At 39.8% G+C, this 14,411-nt stretch overlaps 1 protein-coding gene across 2 annotated transcripts; it reads left to right on the top strand.

The window, feature by feature from the left end:
• Positions 1–6,763: 6,763 nt before the first annotated feature.
• NOPCHAP1 (NOP protein chaperone 1) lies at positions 6,764–14,334 on the top strand. 2 transcript variants are annotated; one of them, XM_070947316.1, is made up of 4 exons: positions 6,764–6,870; positions 7,669–7,755; positions 10,643–10,779; positions 12,908–14,334. In XM_070947316.1, exons 1-4 carry the CDS (start codon positions 6,801–6,803, stop codon positions 13,067–13,069), a joined length of 456 nt encoding a protein of 151 aa, XP_070803417.1. In that variant the 5' UTR covers positions 6,764–6,800; the 3' UTR covers positions 13,070–14,334. The 2 variants fall into 2 exon arrangements, with proteins under 2 accessions (XP_070803417.1, XP_070803418.1); XM_070947317.1 differs by having other exon boundaries at positions 6,859–6,909.
• Positions 14,335–14,411: the final 77 nt, after the last annotated feature.

The raw sequence follows: 14,411 nt of genomic DNA, 5'->3' as shown, positions 1-14,411 counted from the left end.
GAGCAATTCTTTCCTCTTAAAGATGAATAAAAATATTTATGAATGTTGTTCTTCATATCAAGTGACTAGAGATAACTGTGCAAAACAATATAATATGAATCACAAAATAACCATAATTTGAAGGAAAAAAAACCAAAAGGGAACACAAGCAGAAGACATCCGAGATCTGAATGAATGAAATAGCCTTATTAAATACTTTGTTCGTTACATACAGTAGTTTTGTGTTCCCTTTATTTTTTTGAGCAGTATACTTTAATCTCATTCTTTCTCTCCTTTTAAGCAGCCCATTATTTAAAGCAAATGAATTGCTTCATAGTGGTAGCAACCTTTGTACCTCTCAATTTTTAGCATACTATAAGCTATTCTATTCTATTCTATTCTATTCTATTCTATTCTATTCTATTCTATTCTATTCTATTCTATTCTATTCTATTCTATTCTATTCTATTCCCATTCCCATTCCCATTCCCATTCCATTAACACAAGAAGCCATATTGGCCAAACGAAAGTTCCAGAACACATATTAGAACAATTCAAGATTACAAAAGAGATACTTTAGTGTCCTCAAAGTATGACTGGTCACTTTACTGTTAGAAGTTATGACAGACCGCCTCAAAAGCTATTCACAACATGATTCCAAAGTTATGATGTCTGCCCCCTGGCAGTCACATAACTGCATTTGGCACTCAGCAACCAGCCTGCATGTATGGTCATTTGCAGCACCCAGGGTTCATGTGAATATGATATATGACATTTTTCCAGTTGGGGAAAAAAATTACATAACAATCAATAGGTTTACTTAACAGCATTTGCTTTACAACTGTCTTCCTGTTCTCCCTCTCCCTATCTTCTAACTATAATTCTATTTTTGATTTTAATTTCCATTTTATTGTTTTATAAATATTTATTTGTTATGATTTTAATGCTTTTAATGCTGTAAGCTGCCCAGAGTCATTTTGAAATGAGTTGGGCAGCAAAATAAGTGAATGAATGAATAAATGATTTACAACCATAATTACAAGGCTCAGTTATCATCATAAGTCAAGGACTACCTGTAAAAGCTTTCAAGTACTCTACAATTCATCAGATAAGATGATAAAAATGGAAGAATAGGGAAAAAGGAGATGAAATGACTAAATAATAGAGGTGTGCAATATTACACTCTTGATCGGAACCAAAAGGATGAGAAGCAATATAACTTGAATGTAACTTGATCAAATTAGTCAGCTTTCCAAATTAAATGAAGTTTAGACTGAATGATTTGATCGAATGTCTCCAAATTGAACTTCCTTCATTCTTTGATATAGAAAATTCTATAAGATCAAATTGGAATTACTTTTGGGTTAATAGCAGATCAGGATACACAAGATTATATTCTCATGTAGAAAGAATTGGGCTGCAGGTTCAGTTGCCGCCTGGAGTCATTTATGTGTGATTTGGATGCATATTTGTTTGTTTTTTATATATATATATATATCAGTGGTAGCTTCTACCAGTTTGTCCCAGTTCGGGCGAACCTATAGCAGCAGAGGCAGGAGGCTCCACCCCCCACCCGGATGTCATCAAATACACTCTGCGCATGTCTGCGCGAGCAAACCTGTAGCAAAGGTAAGTGAAACCCACCCCTGATATGTGTGTGTGTGTGTGTAAAATAATTTATAGAATATAGTTATTATATAAATTGTAATATAATATGTGTTTCTTGAATTTGTTTAATAAATAAATAACCAATGCTGCTTTGTAAAACATAGAATTAATTCAAAAGAAAAAAGTTCTTAAAGTTATATAGGCTACTTTTTACCAAAATTTTCCTGGCCTGTAATGCACAAAAATATAAGCAAGAGTTTTCAGGAACTGAGAAAGATAAGGTGGACTGGAATCTTGATTCCATTTTGTTGTTTGTTCTAATAGGTTTCATCACAATCCAAACGTGTACATCATAGGATATTCACAGAATATTGTAATAACACTATGATGTGGATTGGACTTTGTACGAGAAATGTCATTTCTCATTGCTGTCTCTTAAATTACTCAATTACTTTTCCTGGTCTCAAGGTGTGCACTTCTTGATAAAAAATATCTGTAACAATCAAAAGCACAGAGTAAATTCTATTTAGTCTGTAGAATGAATAAGCTGCATCCTATGAGTAATTTTAGTAAAAGATAATATGAATGCCTTAAGGGAAATGTTTTAATCTCAGAGGCACCTGCCAGGTCTAACAATTAGCAGAAGTTTTTAAAAATAACAGGTAGGCATCTGTTTGCCAGTGTTCAGCTTATTATATGTTCATATAATGCAATTCAGTGCTACCACTCTCTTAAAGGCAATGTGTTTTTTGTACCAGGTGTTAACATATGATGCATTGTTTTAATTTTATTCCTAGGAGTCTTTATGAATGGGCTTGCATGAGTATTTCATAGTGAAGTATGAACTTAGCATTGGTCATACTTAATTGAGGAAATTTACTTCAGTTTTTAACAACACCTGCATGGTGGTGTTAAATTTTACAACCTGCACGGTTTCATGGCTCAAATAATAACGCTAAAGTATTATAGAACATAACAATGATCCCTGGTGCTTTTTTGGGAAGTATGCCAGTTGCTCAGAAGATATTGGGTAAGGAGAGGAGTAGATTAAGGTGGGGCCCGGCCTTCACTTTACCTTCTAATCAACTTGTTGTGGCAACTATTTTGGAAGAGTGCCCTTAACATGATCTCAATATTTCATATATTCCCACTGATTCCAAAAGATTAACTGCCACAAGCTAGATAATACCTCCCAATTTCAAACTGCAAATTAAATATGTGTCCTAAAGCAATATTTGCACAACATTCTAGTCCATAATGTGTTTTGTTTAGTTTGGGACTATAAAACATGTGATGTGATCTACCTATTGTGGTTTGTAAGCCCTATTAATAACCTGGCTACCTATTGTCCTACCTATATTAAGCTACCCATTGTCACTTATTTCACAAACCCTAACAAAAGCAAACCATGTTTAGCAAGAAAACCAAGAGTCCCAAGATGAATGCTGGTTGTCCATACATAACCTTTGCCCTGTTTGCACTTTGGCTTTAGGATGAGATACCTGAGGATTAGACAAGTTTAGTGACCTCTGCTTAAGGCATAATCTAATCATGCTAGGCAAAAGAGCAAAGAATCTGCTTGATGGTTTAGCACAGGGGGGTCAAACTCGATTTCATTGAGGGATGCATCAGGGTTGTGTTTGACCTTGGGAGGCCTGGCGGGGCATGGCCAGGGTGGGCATGCCAGCTCGATGTCAGTCATGTCAGGGGGCCCTGTGGTGGCCGGAACACTGCCAGCAAAAACGGGTTCCTGAGCTCCATTTTCAGCTGCGACGGCCTTCTGCAACCCTCTGCCAGCGAAAACGGAGCGTGAGTTCCATTTTCTCTGGCAGAGGCACCGCAGGCCTGTCCTTTGCTGTTTCCAGGGGATCTAAGGATCCCACGGGCCGGATGTGGCCCCCGGGCCTTGAGTTTGACATCCCTGGTTTAGCACAATATGTCAATTCAGTCTTTTACTAAAGAATAATATAAATGGGTTCTGAACTTCTGAGTTCAGACAGAACCCCTGAATTTGATGGCACTTACTGAGCAAATATGTATTCTGTAAGACTATGTACAGCTACACCAGTGGTTCTCAACCTGTGGGTCGGGACCCCTTTGGGGGTCGAATGACCCTTTCACAGGGGTTGCCTAAGACCATCGGAAAACACATATTTTCAATGGTCTTAGGAACACTTTTATGGTTGGGGGTCACCACTACATGAGGAACTGTATTAAAGGGTTGTGGCATTAGGAAGGTTGAGAACCACTGAGCTACACTATTTGAGCAGTAAAATGTACTTGTCATCAGTGGTGGGCTGCTCCCAGTTCTGTCCGGTTCTATAGAACTGGTAGTAAAACCGACGGGAGGCTCTGCCCACCCGCCATGACGTCTTCATGGGTGATATGCACATGCACACGCCAGGGGTGGTTTCTACTTAGAACTGGTAGTAAAACCGACGGGAGGCTCCGCCCACCCGCCACGATGTCATCATGGGTGATATGCACATGAGCACGCCAGGAGTGGTTTCTACTTACCTTTACTACCTGTTCACATGGTGCCAGAAGCTTCTGCGCATGCGCAGATCACTTATGATGACGTCCAGGTCAGTGGGCGGAGCCTCCCGCCGGGGGCAACCACTGGCGCATGCACAGTCCTGTTGCGGACCGGTAGTAAAGGGAAGTAGAACCTACCCCTGCTTGTCATGTTTTGTTCAAACAGTTTTTATCGGTGTTTAAATTCAGGAAATACTGGTTTTGCAAGTTAACCACATCTATCTGACAGGCCCTGTAGAATAGTGGACTGTGATTCACTCCTTGGATATATTAGATCCATATTTTATGAGTTTTGCTTTTATACTTCCCCAATGGACTATGAAATTACATTGTTTATTTTTATTATTGTACTTTTTTCAAAATCTCAGGCTCATTTTTTTGACTGAGACAGAATTTTTTAAAAAAAGGTTTAATATTGTAAGGCAATAAATACTGATAAGGGCTGTGACGATAGGATCCCTCCTTGAGCAAGTCTGTTTTTCTGCCATAAAATCAAACTCAGCATGATTGACATTCACAACAGTAATCAACAAAACAAAATTAACAATCTGAATGAAGTAAGATCAACAACAGTAAAAACAACATCGTAGAGCAGAATAATAAAAACATTATAATGACAGTGTTAAATCATAATCAACATCAATGTCTGAAGCAGTTTTGTTGAATATAATTGTTGGAACATTTTGCTTAGAGTGAGACATCTGTCTTTCAGTTTGTCGAGGAAATGAGAAGTAGAAGAGACCATTTATGGCAAGGATATCAAACTCACTTCGTCATGTTGTCGTCACCTGATGTATCGTGACTTTCCCCCTTCGCTAAATGGGGTGGGCGTGGCCAATGCGTGATGCATCTGGCCTGCGGGCCATGAGTTTAACACCCCTGATTTATGGGATGTTCCTATCATTATTATGGAAGATGCAGAACAGAAGCATGAGAGACAGAATAGAAAAGGTAAGCGTTACCCAAAAGTTAAGGGTAGATCAGCCAAGCTGGTCTCATTGCTAGGAAGTGGATGGAGAACTGAAGCTGTATTGCAGAATGTGTTTGATATCAAATCATTATTTCTTTTGTAAAGATCTTACATTTGCTGAAACCAGCTAGAACAGTTGTACTGAATCTGTCTATTCTCTGCAATGGAATGGAATGGGGACTCATAATCTGAGGAGTGAAGAGATTGTTGTGTGTATGACAGGCTCTTTCAAGAAATAGCTTCCATGTGCATAAATAGGAGCAGACAGCTGATAAGAAGGATAAAATGCCATAATAAACAGGGCTATGGACCCCATGGATGATGTAAAGGCCTGGGGAGAAGTTATCTGCTTATCCTATATTGCTGATTTGCACTCTACATTTCAGTGGTAGAATGGGAACGAAGTTCCAACAGCCACCCAAAGTAGCAGTGTTAAACAGGGAAACAAAAAAGAATGTTTAAACTGATTAGCAGTCTATTAAATATAAATTTGCAAGGAAAAATGATTCCTGATGAGATAATGGTGACCTTATTGAAATATTACAGAAAAAAAATTAAATGGAAAAGATCTACATGATGGTTGCAAATACACTATTACAATCTTATAATTATAGAGCACACATTTTAAGAGGATTGCTTGATTAAAGGGCACTAAAATCATTGTCAATTCTTGATACCCACATAAATACATTTTCTCCATAACTATTCGTTTTTATTCAGGTCTTCCAATGAAGCACTCATCACCACTGTAATGGAGTCCATCCACCTGCTTGTCATCTTTTTCCTCCTTCCACTTTTCCCAGAATTAGAGCCTTCTTTAGCTTGGTCCTCACATAATGTGTTCAAAGTAGGATAGTTTGAGCCTGGTGCTTTGTGCCTCAAGTGAGAATTCTGGGCTGGTTTGTTCAGGGTTTCTTCATTGGTTTGTTTTCTTGGTTGTTCACGGTGTTCTCCGTAGTCTTCTCCAACACCAAAGTTCAGAAGTATCAATACTCTTCCTATCCTTTGGGAGGATATCAAGAAGATAGCATCTTTATTGAAACGGTTACAAAATGTTTGGATAAACTGTCAGATTTTTCTTCAAATTAGATTTTTTAAAAATACCGAGAATTTCCATCAAGCCCCCCATGTAGATTTTTTTTTTTTTTAAAAAAAATCTAAATAGGAGGCTTGATGGAAACCCTCGGTATGGGATATGGTATTCTTTTGACAATGCAAAGTTATCGATACTTCGCTTGATTGTGTGGAGTCATCTATAGCATGGCATTGTAGTGGAGACCCTTTGAAAGCTGTATGCAACGAAATTTCCTTTTACTGTATGTCGACTGGTGTACATTCAAAGTGACAATAAAGTTATTCTAAGTCTAATTGTCACAACTCTGCAGGGCAGGAATGGTGTGTAGTCGCTTGTAACTGAGACACAAAACTGCCACTTGGAATCTGGAAAAGAGGCTTGCAAAAAGAAAATTACGGCTACCGTAACTAAAATAAAATACAAGTGAAACTATGTGAGAGAATTTATACTCTGATAGAAAACTTCCCATAAAGCCTTTTCGAGCCTAATGAAGGTCCTCTGTGCTTCTAGGGGGCGCTGTTTACACTCGCGAAGCCACTCTGGCTTTGGCCGTTCCCGGCCTGCCGCATGCTCTGGCTTCCTCTTGGAGGCGGGGCGCTTCGCTACCCGCGAGTGGGGCTCATATCGGGCTGAATGGCGCAGAGCGGTGGCAACGCGGGTCCCGAGATATCTCGGGTGCTTCTTTCCGTGGGAGGCGGAGGAGGTAACTGGCGATGAATGTGTTCAAAGGGAGGAGCCGCAGGTCAAGGAACGAACGTCGCGCTTCCCGGTCTCGTCCTTTCCCACTAACCCTGCGTTTCTCAAACTTAGCTAACGTTGTTAAGATGCGTGGACTTCAACTCCCATAATTCCCAGTGGCTGCTGGTTCGGGAGTTATGGGAGTTGAAGTCCACACATCTTAAAGTTGCCAAGTTTGAGAAACGTTGCAATACCTGTAGCTTTGTTATTTTGGTTTTTTTTCGTTGCTTTTCTTGAACCGTAACTGCCAAAAGGAAAAATAAATAACTAAATAAAAGTCCTGTAGGGACATGGTAGCCGTGAGATCTTGCGTGAATAAATGAACATCACGCACAAATATTTTCGAAACTAAGGTGCAACTTTTTTTTTCAAACTTGAAGAAAATGTTAATGCGCCTCCCTGCTAAAATGAGAGTTTGCGCCTGAAAAAAAGTCCTTTCTATCTCGACTTTCTCACTTCATCACTTCATATATTTAATGCTTGCCTAAATGTCTGATGGGAATGCTTTTGTGCTTTGAAAGGCACAATAGTCTGAAAAGTTTTTCTCAGTATATACTATATCTCTACAATATTTGGTTTCTGTAGTGCATGGGGTTGAAAAAAGTGCCTTGCTTCTCACAGTGGAGCTATTTGAAAGAACTGATTTGCATCAACTAATCTGCAGTAGAGGGGGGGCAAAGCTACCTATAGAGAGAGAAATACTGTACTAGTGAAATCAATAGTATGTGCCTTTTCAACTGAAGCAGGGCTTCTGGATTTCTAGGTATCGGCGAAACACTTTTGCTCAGTCCAAAACATGCTAAAAAGAAAGACACAACCTTACAGACAACCAGGCTGCCCAGGAGCAACAGTAAGTATATCTATTTTTTTACCAGTGAGTTAACTATTCTCTGATTTAGAGCAGTGTTTTTCAAACTTGGCAACTTTAACGTGTGAATTTCAACTCCCAGAATTTTCTACCCAGTGTGTTGGCTCTGGAATTCTGGAAGTTGAAGTCTACCCATTAAGGTAGACAAGTTTAAAAAGCACTGAGGATTGTGCCTTTCCTGAATTATATATGTATGTTAGAAAATAATAATCATAAATGAAGTCTTGCCTTTTGGTAGGCGGGGCTGTATCTTCAGGAATGTCAAAAGATTTAAAGCTTAAATACACATGGAGGTCTTTGAGAAGAACCATGCATTTTCTATTATTTATGCAGAACAGAGAGTGAGCATTAAAATTGGTTTCTCCGCTCCTCAACAGTTACTAGTGATTAAAGTAAATAAAATGAAGTATACCTTTGTATAGCATCTTTAATTAAATACAGATGAATTTGAAGTTTGGACCTTTCATAATTTTATCTTGCAATATGGCAGTTGATTAACAGCATATTCAGCACTGTATGTATGTATTTATTTATTTATTTATTTATTTATTTATTTATTTATTTATTTATTTATTTATTTATTTATTTATTTATTTATTTATTTATTTATTATTTCGATTTCTATACCGTCCTACTCCCGAAGGACTCAGGGCAGTGCACAGCCAGACAATAAAAACACATCCATACAAAAATTAAAAGTAGAATAAAATCAAATTAAATAGTTTTGGCTCCGACAAATTTAAAACCCCAAACTGTTTAAAACCAATTTTAAAATTGAATATATAAGATGCTAAAAGATATTTAAAAATTGAAAATCTTTTATGAAAGAGAGAGAAAATTAGGCCAGGCCCGCCTGGTGAAATAATGTCTTTAAGGCGCGGCGGAAGGTGCGCAGATCCGGGATCCTCCGTATCTCTGGGGGGAGCTCGTTCCAGATAGTAGGTGCTCCCACAGAGAAGGCTCTCCCCCTGGGGGCCGCCAGTCGACATTGTTTGGCTGATGGCACCCGGAGGAGCCCCTCTCTATGGGAGCGTACCGGCTGGTGGGAGGCTATTGGTGGTAGTAGGCGGTCCCGCAAGTACCCAGGTCCTAAGCCATGGAGCGCTTTAAAGGTGGTAACCAAAACCTTGAAGCGCACCCGGAAGACCACCGGGAGCCAATGCAGCTCGCGCAGGAGGGGTGTTACATGGGAACGCCATGTCGCTCCCATTACCACCCGCGCGGCCGCACTCTGCGCCAGTTGGAGCCTCCGGGTGCTCCTCAAGGGGAGCCCCATGTAGAGAGTGTTGCAATAGTCCAGGCGGGAGGTGACAAGGGCATGAGTGACCGTGTGTAATGAGTCCCGATCCAGAAAGGGACGCAACTGGCGAATCAGGCGGACCTGATGAAAAATCTTCCTGGTCACGGCCGTCAAGTGCTCTTCTAAAGACAGCCGTGAATCCAGGAGGACGCCCAAGTTGCGCACCCTCTCCGTGGGGGCCAATGATTCGCCCCCAATAGTCAGTGATGGCACCAACTGACTATATCGGGACGTCGGAAACCACAGCCACTCGGTCTTGGATGGGTTGAGCCTGAGCCTATTCCTCCCCATCCAGATCTGCACGGCCTCCAGGCACCGGGACATCACTTCAAGGGCATCGTTGGGGTGGTCTGGGGTGGAGATGTACAGCTGGGTGTCGTCCGTGTACTTTACCCCAAAACCACGGATGATCTCGCCCAGCGGCTTCACATAAATGTTGAACAGGAGGGGCGAGAGGACCGACCCTTGCGGCAACCCACATATGAGGGGCCTCGGGGTTGACCTCTGCCTCCCTGTCAACACAGACTGCGACCGGTCAGAGAGAAAGGAGGAGAACCACCGCAACACAGTGCCTCCCACCCCTAACTCTTCCAGACAGTGCAGCATGATACCATGGTCGATGGTATCAAAAGCCGCTGAGAGATCTAACAGGACCAGGACAGAGGAGCATCCCCTGTCCCGAGCCCTCCAGAGATCATCTACCAACGCGACCAATGCCGTTTCCGTGCTGTACCCAGGCCTGAAGCCCGACTGGAACGGATCTAGATACGTCGTTTCATCCAGGTGCTGGGGGAGCTGTTGCGCGACCACACTCTCAACAACCTTTGCAACAAAGCGAAGGTTGGAGACTGGACGATAATTTACCAACATTGCCGGGTCCAGGGAAGGCTTCTTGAGGAGAGGCCTCACCATCACCTCTTTCAAGGCGGCGGGAAAGTCACCCTCACCCAGCGAAGCATTTATAATCCCCTGGAGCCAGCCTCGGGTCACTTCCCGGGAAGCCAGCACTAACCAGGAGGGACACGGGTCCAATAAACAAGTGGTCGCGTTCACTCTGCCCAGAATCCTGTCCACGTCCTCAGGGGTCACAGGCTCAGACTCATCCCAGATAACATTCTCAAGACCTGCCCCTGTCTTTCCCCCTGAGACTACCCAGTCGGAGTCCAAATCTTCCCAAATCTGAGTGATTTTGTCATACAGATACTGAACAAAATCCTCGGCTCTACCCTCCAAGGGGTCCTCCCGCGCTTCCTGATGGAGCAGGGAGCGGGTCACCCTAAAGAGGGCGGCCGGGCGGTTATCTGATGACACAATAAGAGCAGCAAAATAGCTACATTTCGCTGCTTTTATCGCCACTAGGTAATTCCTAATATGGGATCTTACTAGTGTCCGGTCAGATTCAGAAAGACTGGCCCTCCAACTACTCTTTCTATATTTTCTATGTTTCTTTTCATTCCCTATAAGTGGGATGCTGCTGGCCATCCCTATGTTCCTCCTACCCTTACCAGTAATGTTTTTTAATTCTTTAAAAGTTTAAAGGTATATTAATGTCTTCATAAACACATTTAGTTTTGGATAAGGTGCAGAATTTTCTACCCCAGATGGCTAATGCAAATAATCAGCTGAGAAGAGAAATGGACAGCAAACCTAGCCAAGAGTTTGACATTGAACATGTAGATTCTTCGATGGAAAAAATAATTGAAATGGTGAATATATTTTTGTTTCTAGTTAATTCCTTGGCATAGAGCATTACATTCATGTTTATGTTATACCCAAAATAGAATGACTTCTTGTTGTTTAGTGTCTAGACAAAAGCTATTATCCATAATAATATCTGGATGTTATCTTTTTTTGTTGAAATTGACTTCTGTGGTATTACTAAAGTAATTTTTTATTTATCAAATTTATCTGACCCCTGAAACTAGCCAGAGAGAAGACAGCTTATGCAGTTTAAGTATTAAAATTGGTACAAATTAAAAAAAAAATGACTAAAATTACAAAAAAAATATTATAAAAGTTGCATTGCTATATAACACTCTCCACAACCCATCTGAAAAGCCATGGTTCTAGGAGGCCAAGGGGATGGGTGTCATAAAATTTTTCAGTTAAGCACATAAAAATATTTCAGGCAAAGTGTCAAGAGTAGCTCTCTTTCCCATATGCAATCCGGATGTTTTTTTTTTTTTTTTAATTTGATTTATATGCCGCCCTTCTCCGGAGACTCAGGGCGGCTTACAATGCGTTAAGCAATAGCCTTCATTCTTTTGTATATTTTTATACAAAGTCAGCTTATTGCCCCCACAAACTGGGTCCTCATTTCACCATTTCACCTACCTTAGAAAGGATGGAAGGCTGAGTCAACCTTGAGCCTTGGAGAGATTCGAACCAGCAGAAATTGCAGGCAGCTGTGTTAATAACAGGGTGCACTAAACCCCTGTACTATCAAGGCTCTTGATTTTGAAGGTTGCATTTCTGAAAATTCCCCATCAGAATGATCAGGGCCAAACTTTGTCACAAAGTCTTCATGTGATACACCAGACACCCAGAAAAGTCTCAGATTTAGGAGGACTGCTGCAGTTAGCATCTTCCTTTACTAAAGACCTTTGATTACATTGTCTCCAAAATTCCTTTCAAAACTAATCTTGCATTGCTTGTTGATGGAGGTAACCAACTCATGCCCAGAAGATTTGCCTAAGCAGCAGATGAGAGCCACTGGCTCTCTGGTGCTTTGTTTTCAGCAATTGTTTTGTAAGTGTTTTCAGCCTCTGATCATGGAAGGCAATTAATGGATTAATCCATCTAGCTGCTTTTTCTTAGTTATAAACAAAGACTTTGTTTATAGTTAGTATAGAACTATACTTATTTAAGCTATTTCTATGGCCGACCCTCTTAAATGGTTGACCATCTTAAATAGGTAATTCAGGGCAGAAAACAATCATTTTGCTAAAACCAGTGTGCACTGAGTCCTTGATTTACGACCACAGTTGAATCCAAAATTTCCATTGCTAAGCAAGACAGTTGTTAAGTGAGTTGGGTCCCGTTTTACAACATTTTTGCCATGGTTGTTAAGCAAATCACTGAAGCTGTCAAGTGAATCATGAGGTCATGAAGCGAATGTAGCTTCCCCCATTGCCTTTGCTTGTCAGAAGCTCCCTAAGAAAGTTAAAAATGAAAATCCCAGGATCCAGGATGCTGCAACCATGGTAAATACATGCTGGATGCTAAGCATCCAGTTTGATCACATGACTAGGTATTCTGCAACAGTCATAAGTGTGAAAACTGACCATTTTTTTCAGTGCTGCTGGAACTTTGAACAGTCCTTTAACAAATGGTTGTAATTTGAGGACCACTAATAAATAGAACGCCATAACTAAACTAAGTTTTTAAAAATCCAGTACAAAGAAAATTGGAGGGGAGATTAACAAGTTCACCAAATGCACATGTGTATATTAGGTTCCCTTAACACCTGGGCCTAATACTTGGGGAAAAGCCTGGTCTTTATGGCTTTCTGGAAGACTAAGAAGGTCAGGGAAGGCTGTTCCATAGACAGGGCCACAATAGAGGAGGCAAATCTCCTTGGTCCTACAAAATGGTACGTTAATAAAGGGGACCTTGTGAGCATGCCTATTGGACCTGGTAGGTTGGGACTCCTACTTTTTGGTACTGGTACTTGTGGGAATAGTTTATGAACTGTTGTTGAGATATTTTCTAAGTCTTATAGAAAATAAAAATTAACTGCTTTTGATTTCATAGTTCAGCACTGAAACTGATGTACATCTACATTCTCATTGTGCACTTAATTTTATCTTACTTTCATTATTTAAATAATTACAGAATGTGGCCTTAGTAGAACTGAATGACTGTGATACAACAGAATCAGAAGATGATTCGGAATGTGAGGAGAGCTCTACCTTTGAAGAAGTTACCGAAGAAAATATTAAGTTTCCTTTGTCAAAAAGAGAAGGACGAATAGAAATGTTGGACGGTAAAAACTGAGTAGGTGAATTGGCCTTATTTTCCCGCCATTTCAATATCTACATGTAATCCTCATTTTTTCAAGGCCTCTGGGAAAGTTGCGTTGTGTACTACTAATAAGCTTGTGTACTTGATATATGGAGAGGTGTAAAAAAAATCTGTTGTAGGTCTGCTATCAAGTCAGAAGAAATTAATGAGGATTTCATTTGTAAAATTGAGGGGAAAGCAGAAAAAATAATTGGACCAGACAGAAACAAAAGAATAATAGCTATGAACTATTTATGATTTAATCTGTAATAACATTATAGATTACTACCAATTCTTGGGTTACATAGAGATCAAAGAAAATGTCTGTGGAAAACAGATAATTTACTCTAGATTGTTTCAATTACAAAGTATTTGGGCTAGTGACCCACTGTTATATGTTAATAGTAGTGGCCTCCCAAATGAACTACATTCCTAACTCCCAGGTCTGGTTGGGATTCAAGCTCATTTGTTTACACCACAGGTTACTCACCTTGCATAAACTGTCCTTTAAGGTCAAAGTGAAAGAATTGTGTTAGACTGAAAGATATTTTTGTGGATAAGCAGTATTCATAATGGAGAATGAAGAATGCCATTGGGAATCCAGTATATTTTAAAGGTCCAAAATATGCTACAAATCAAATTGGGAGTTTATAATCCCAGCCAGTTTGAGATCACATTACATCTTTGAAATTAAAATATGCCTTGTATTCTCATAAAGTTTATTTAAGATGGATAAAAAATAATTTTAAGGTATGCCTTATACTGTAAAAGGCATCAACTTGCAAGATACATGCCAATTTGAGCTGAAATTAGTTTTATTCTTAAGGGCAATTTGTTATGATTATGTATTATTATTGGAACATATATTCCACTGAATAAGATCATCCTATTTCTGAATAAATAATATTTGACCTGTTATTGCTTACTTGAAAATGGGATTGAATGCAAATCGGGAATGTTTGACATGAAAAATCAAATAGGCTGAATATTCTGGAATTAGCAACTGTTAATAGCCCCATACTGTACATGGTAGATTATGGTCCATAACTTTCAGGAAAGAGGACCATCTTGCTGTGTATTGATTTGAGTTGATAATAATTGTAATACATAAATATAAATAAAATTTAGGTGCCCTTGCACAATCCACCAATATTTTCTATTTATTTTCCATAGTATACTCCTGGAAAATTCATACACAAGATACAAATGGCAAAATAACTTTCTGCTTAGATAGAGCAGCTATCTCTTTTGAGACTAACACTACCATAGTCTATCTTTTCGTTCACTGTATTTTATACAATGTTATACGTTGTTTTCAATAAATGCTTTGCAATTG

Source organism: Pituophis catenifer, unplaced genomic scaffold (assembly GCF_029215685.1).
Source record: "Pituophis catenifer annectens isolate HBS135680 unplaced genomic scaffold, rPitCat1.0.hap2 SCAF_7, whole genome shotgun sequence".
NCBI lineage: Eukaryota > Metazoa > Chordata > Lepidosauria > Squamata > Colubridae > Pituophis > Pituophis catenifer.
Note: the sequence above shows the minus strand (reverse complement) of the source record. Positions and strands in the feature narration are given on the sequence as shown.

What these genes read in the sequence shown, in the direction of transcription:
- NOPCHAP1 (XM_070947316.1), top strand. Translation starts at nt 6,801, where the DNA reads ATGGCGCAGAGCGGTGGCAACGCGGGTCCCGAGATATCTCGGGTGCTT. An exon ending in TTCCGTGGGAGGCGGAGGAG is followed by an intron (nt 6,871 to 7,668) that starts GTAACTGGCGAT and finishes CTGGATTTCTAG; the next exon opens with GTATCGGCGAAACACTTTTG. An exon ending in TGGAAAAAATAATTGAAATG is followed by an intron (nt 10,780 to 12,907) that starts GTGAATATATTT and finishes AAATAATTACAG; the next exon opens with AATGTGGCCTTAGTAGAACT.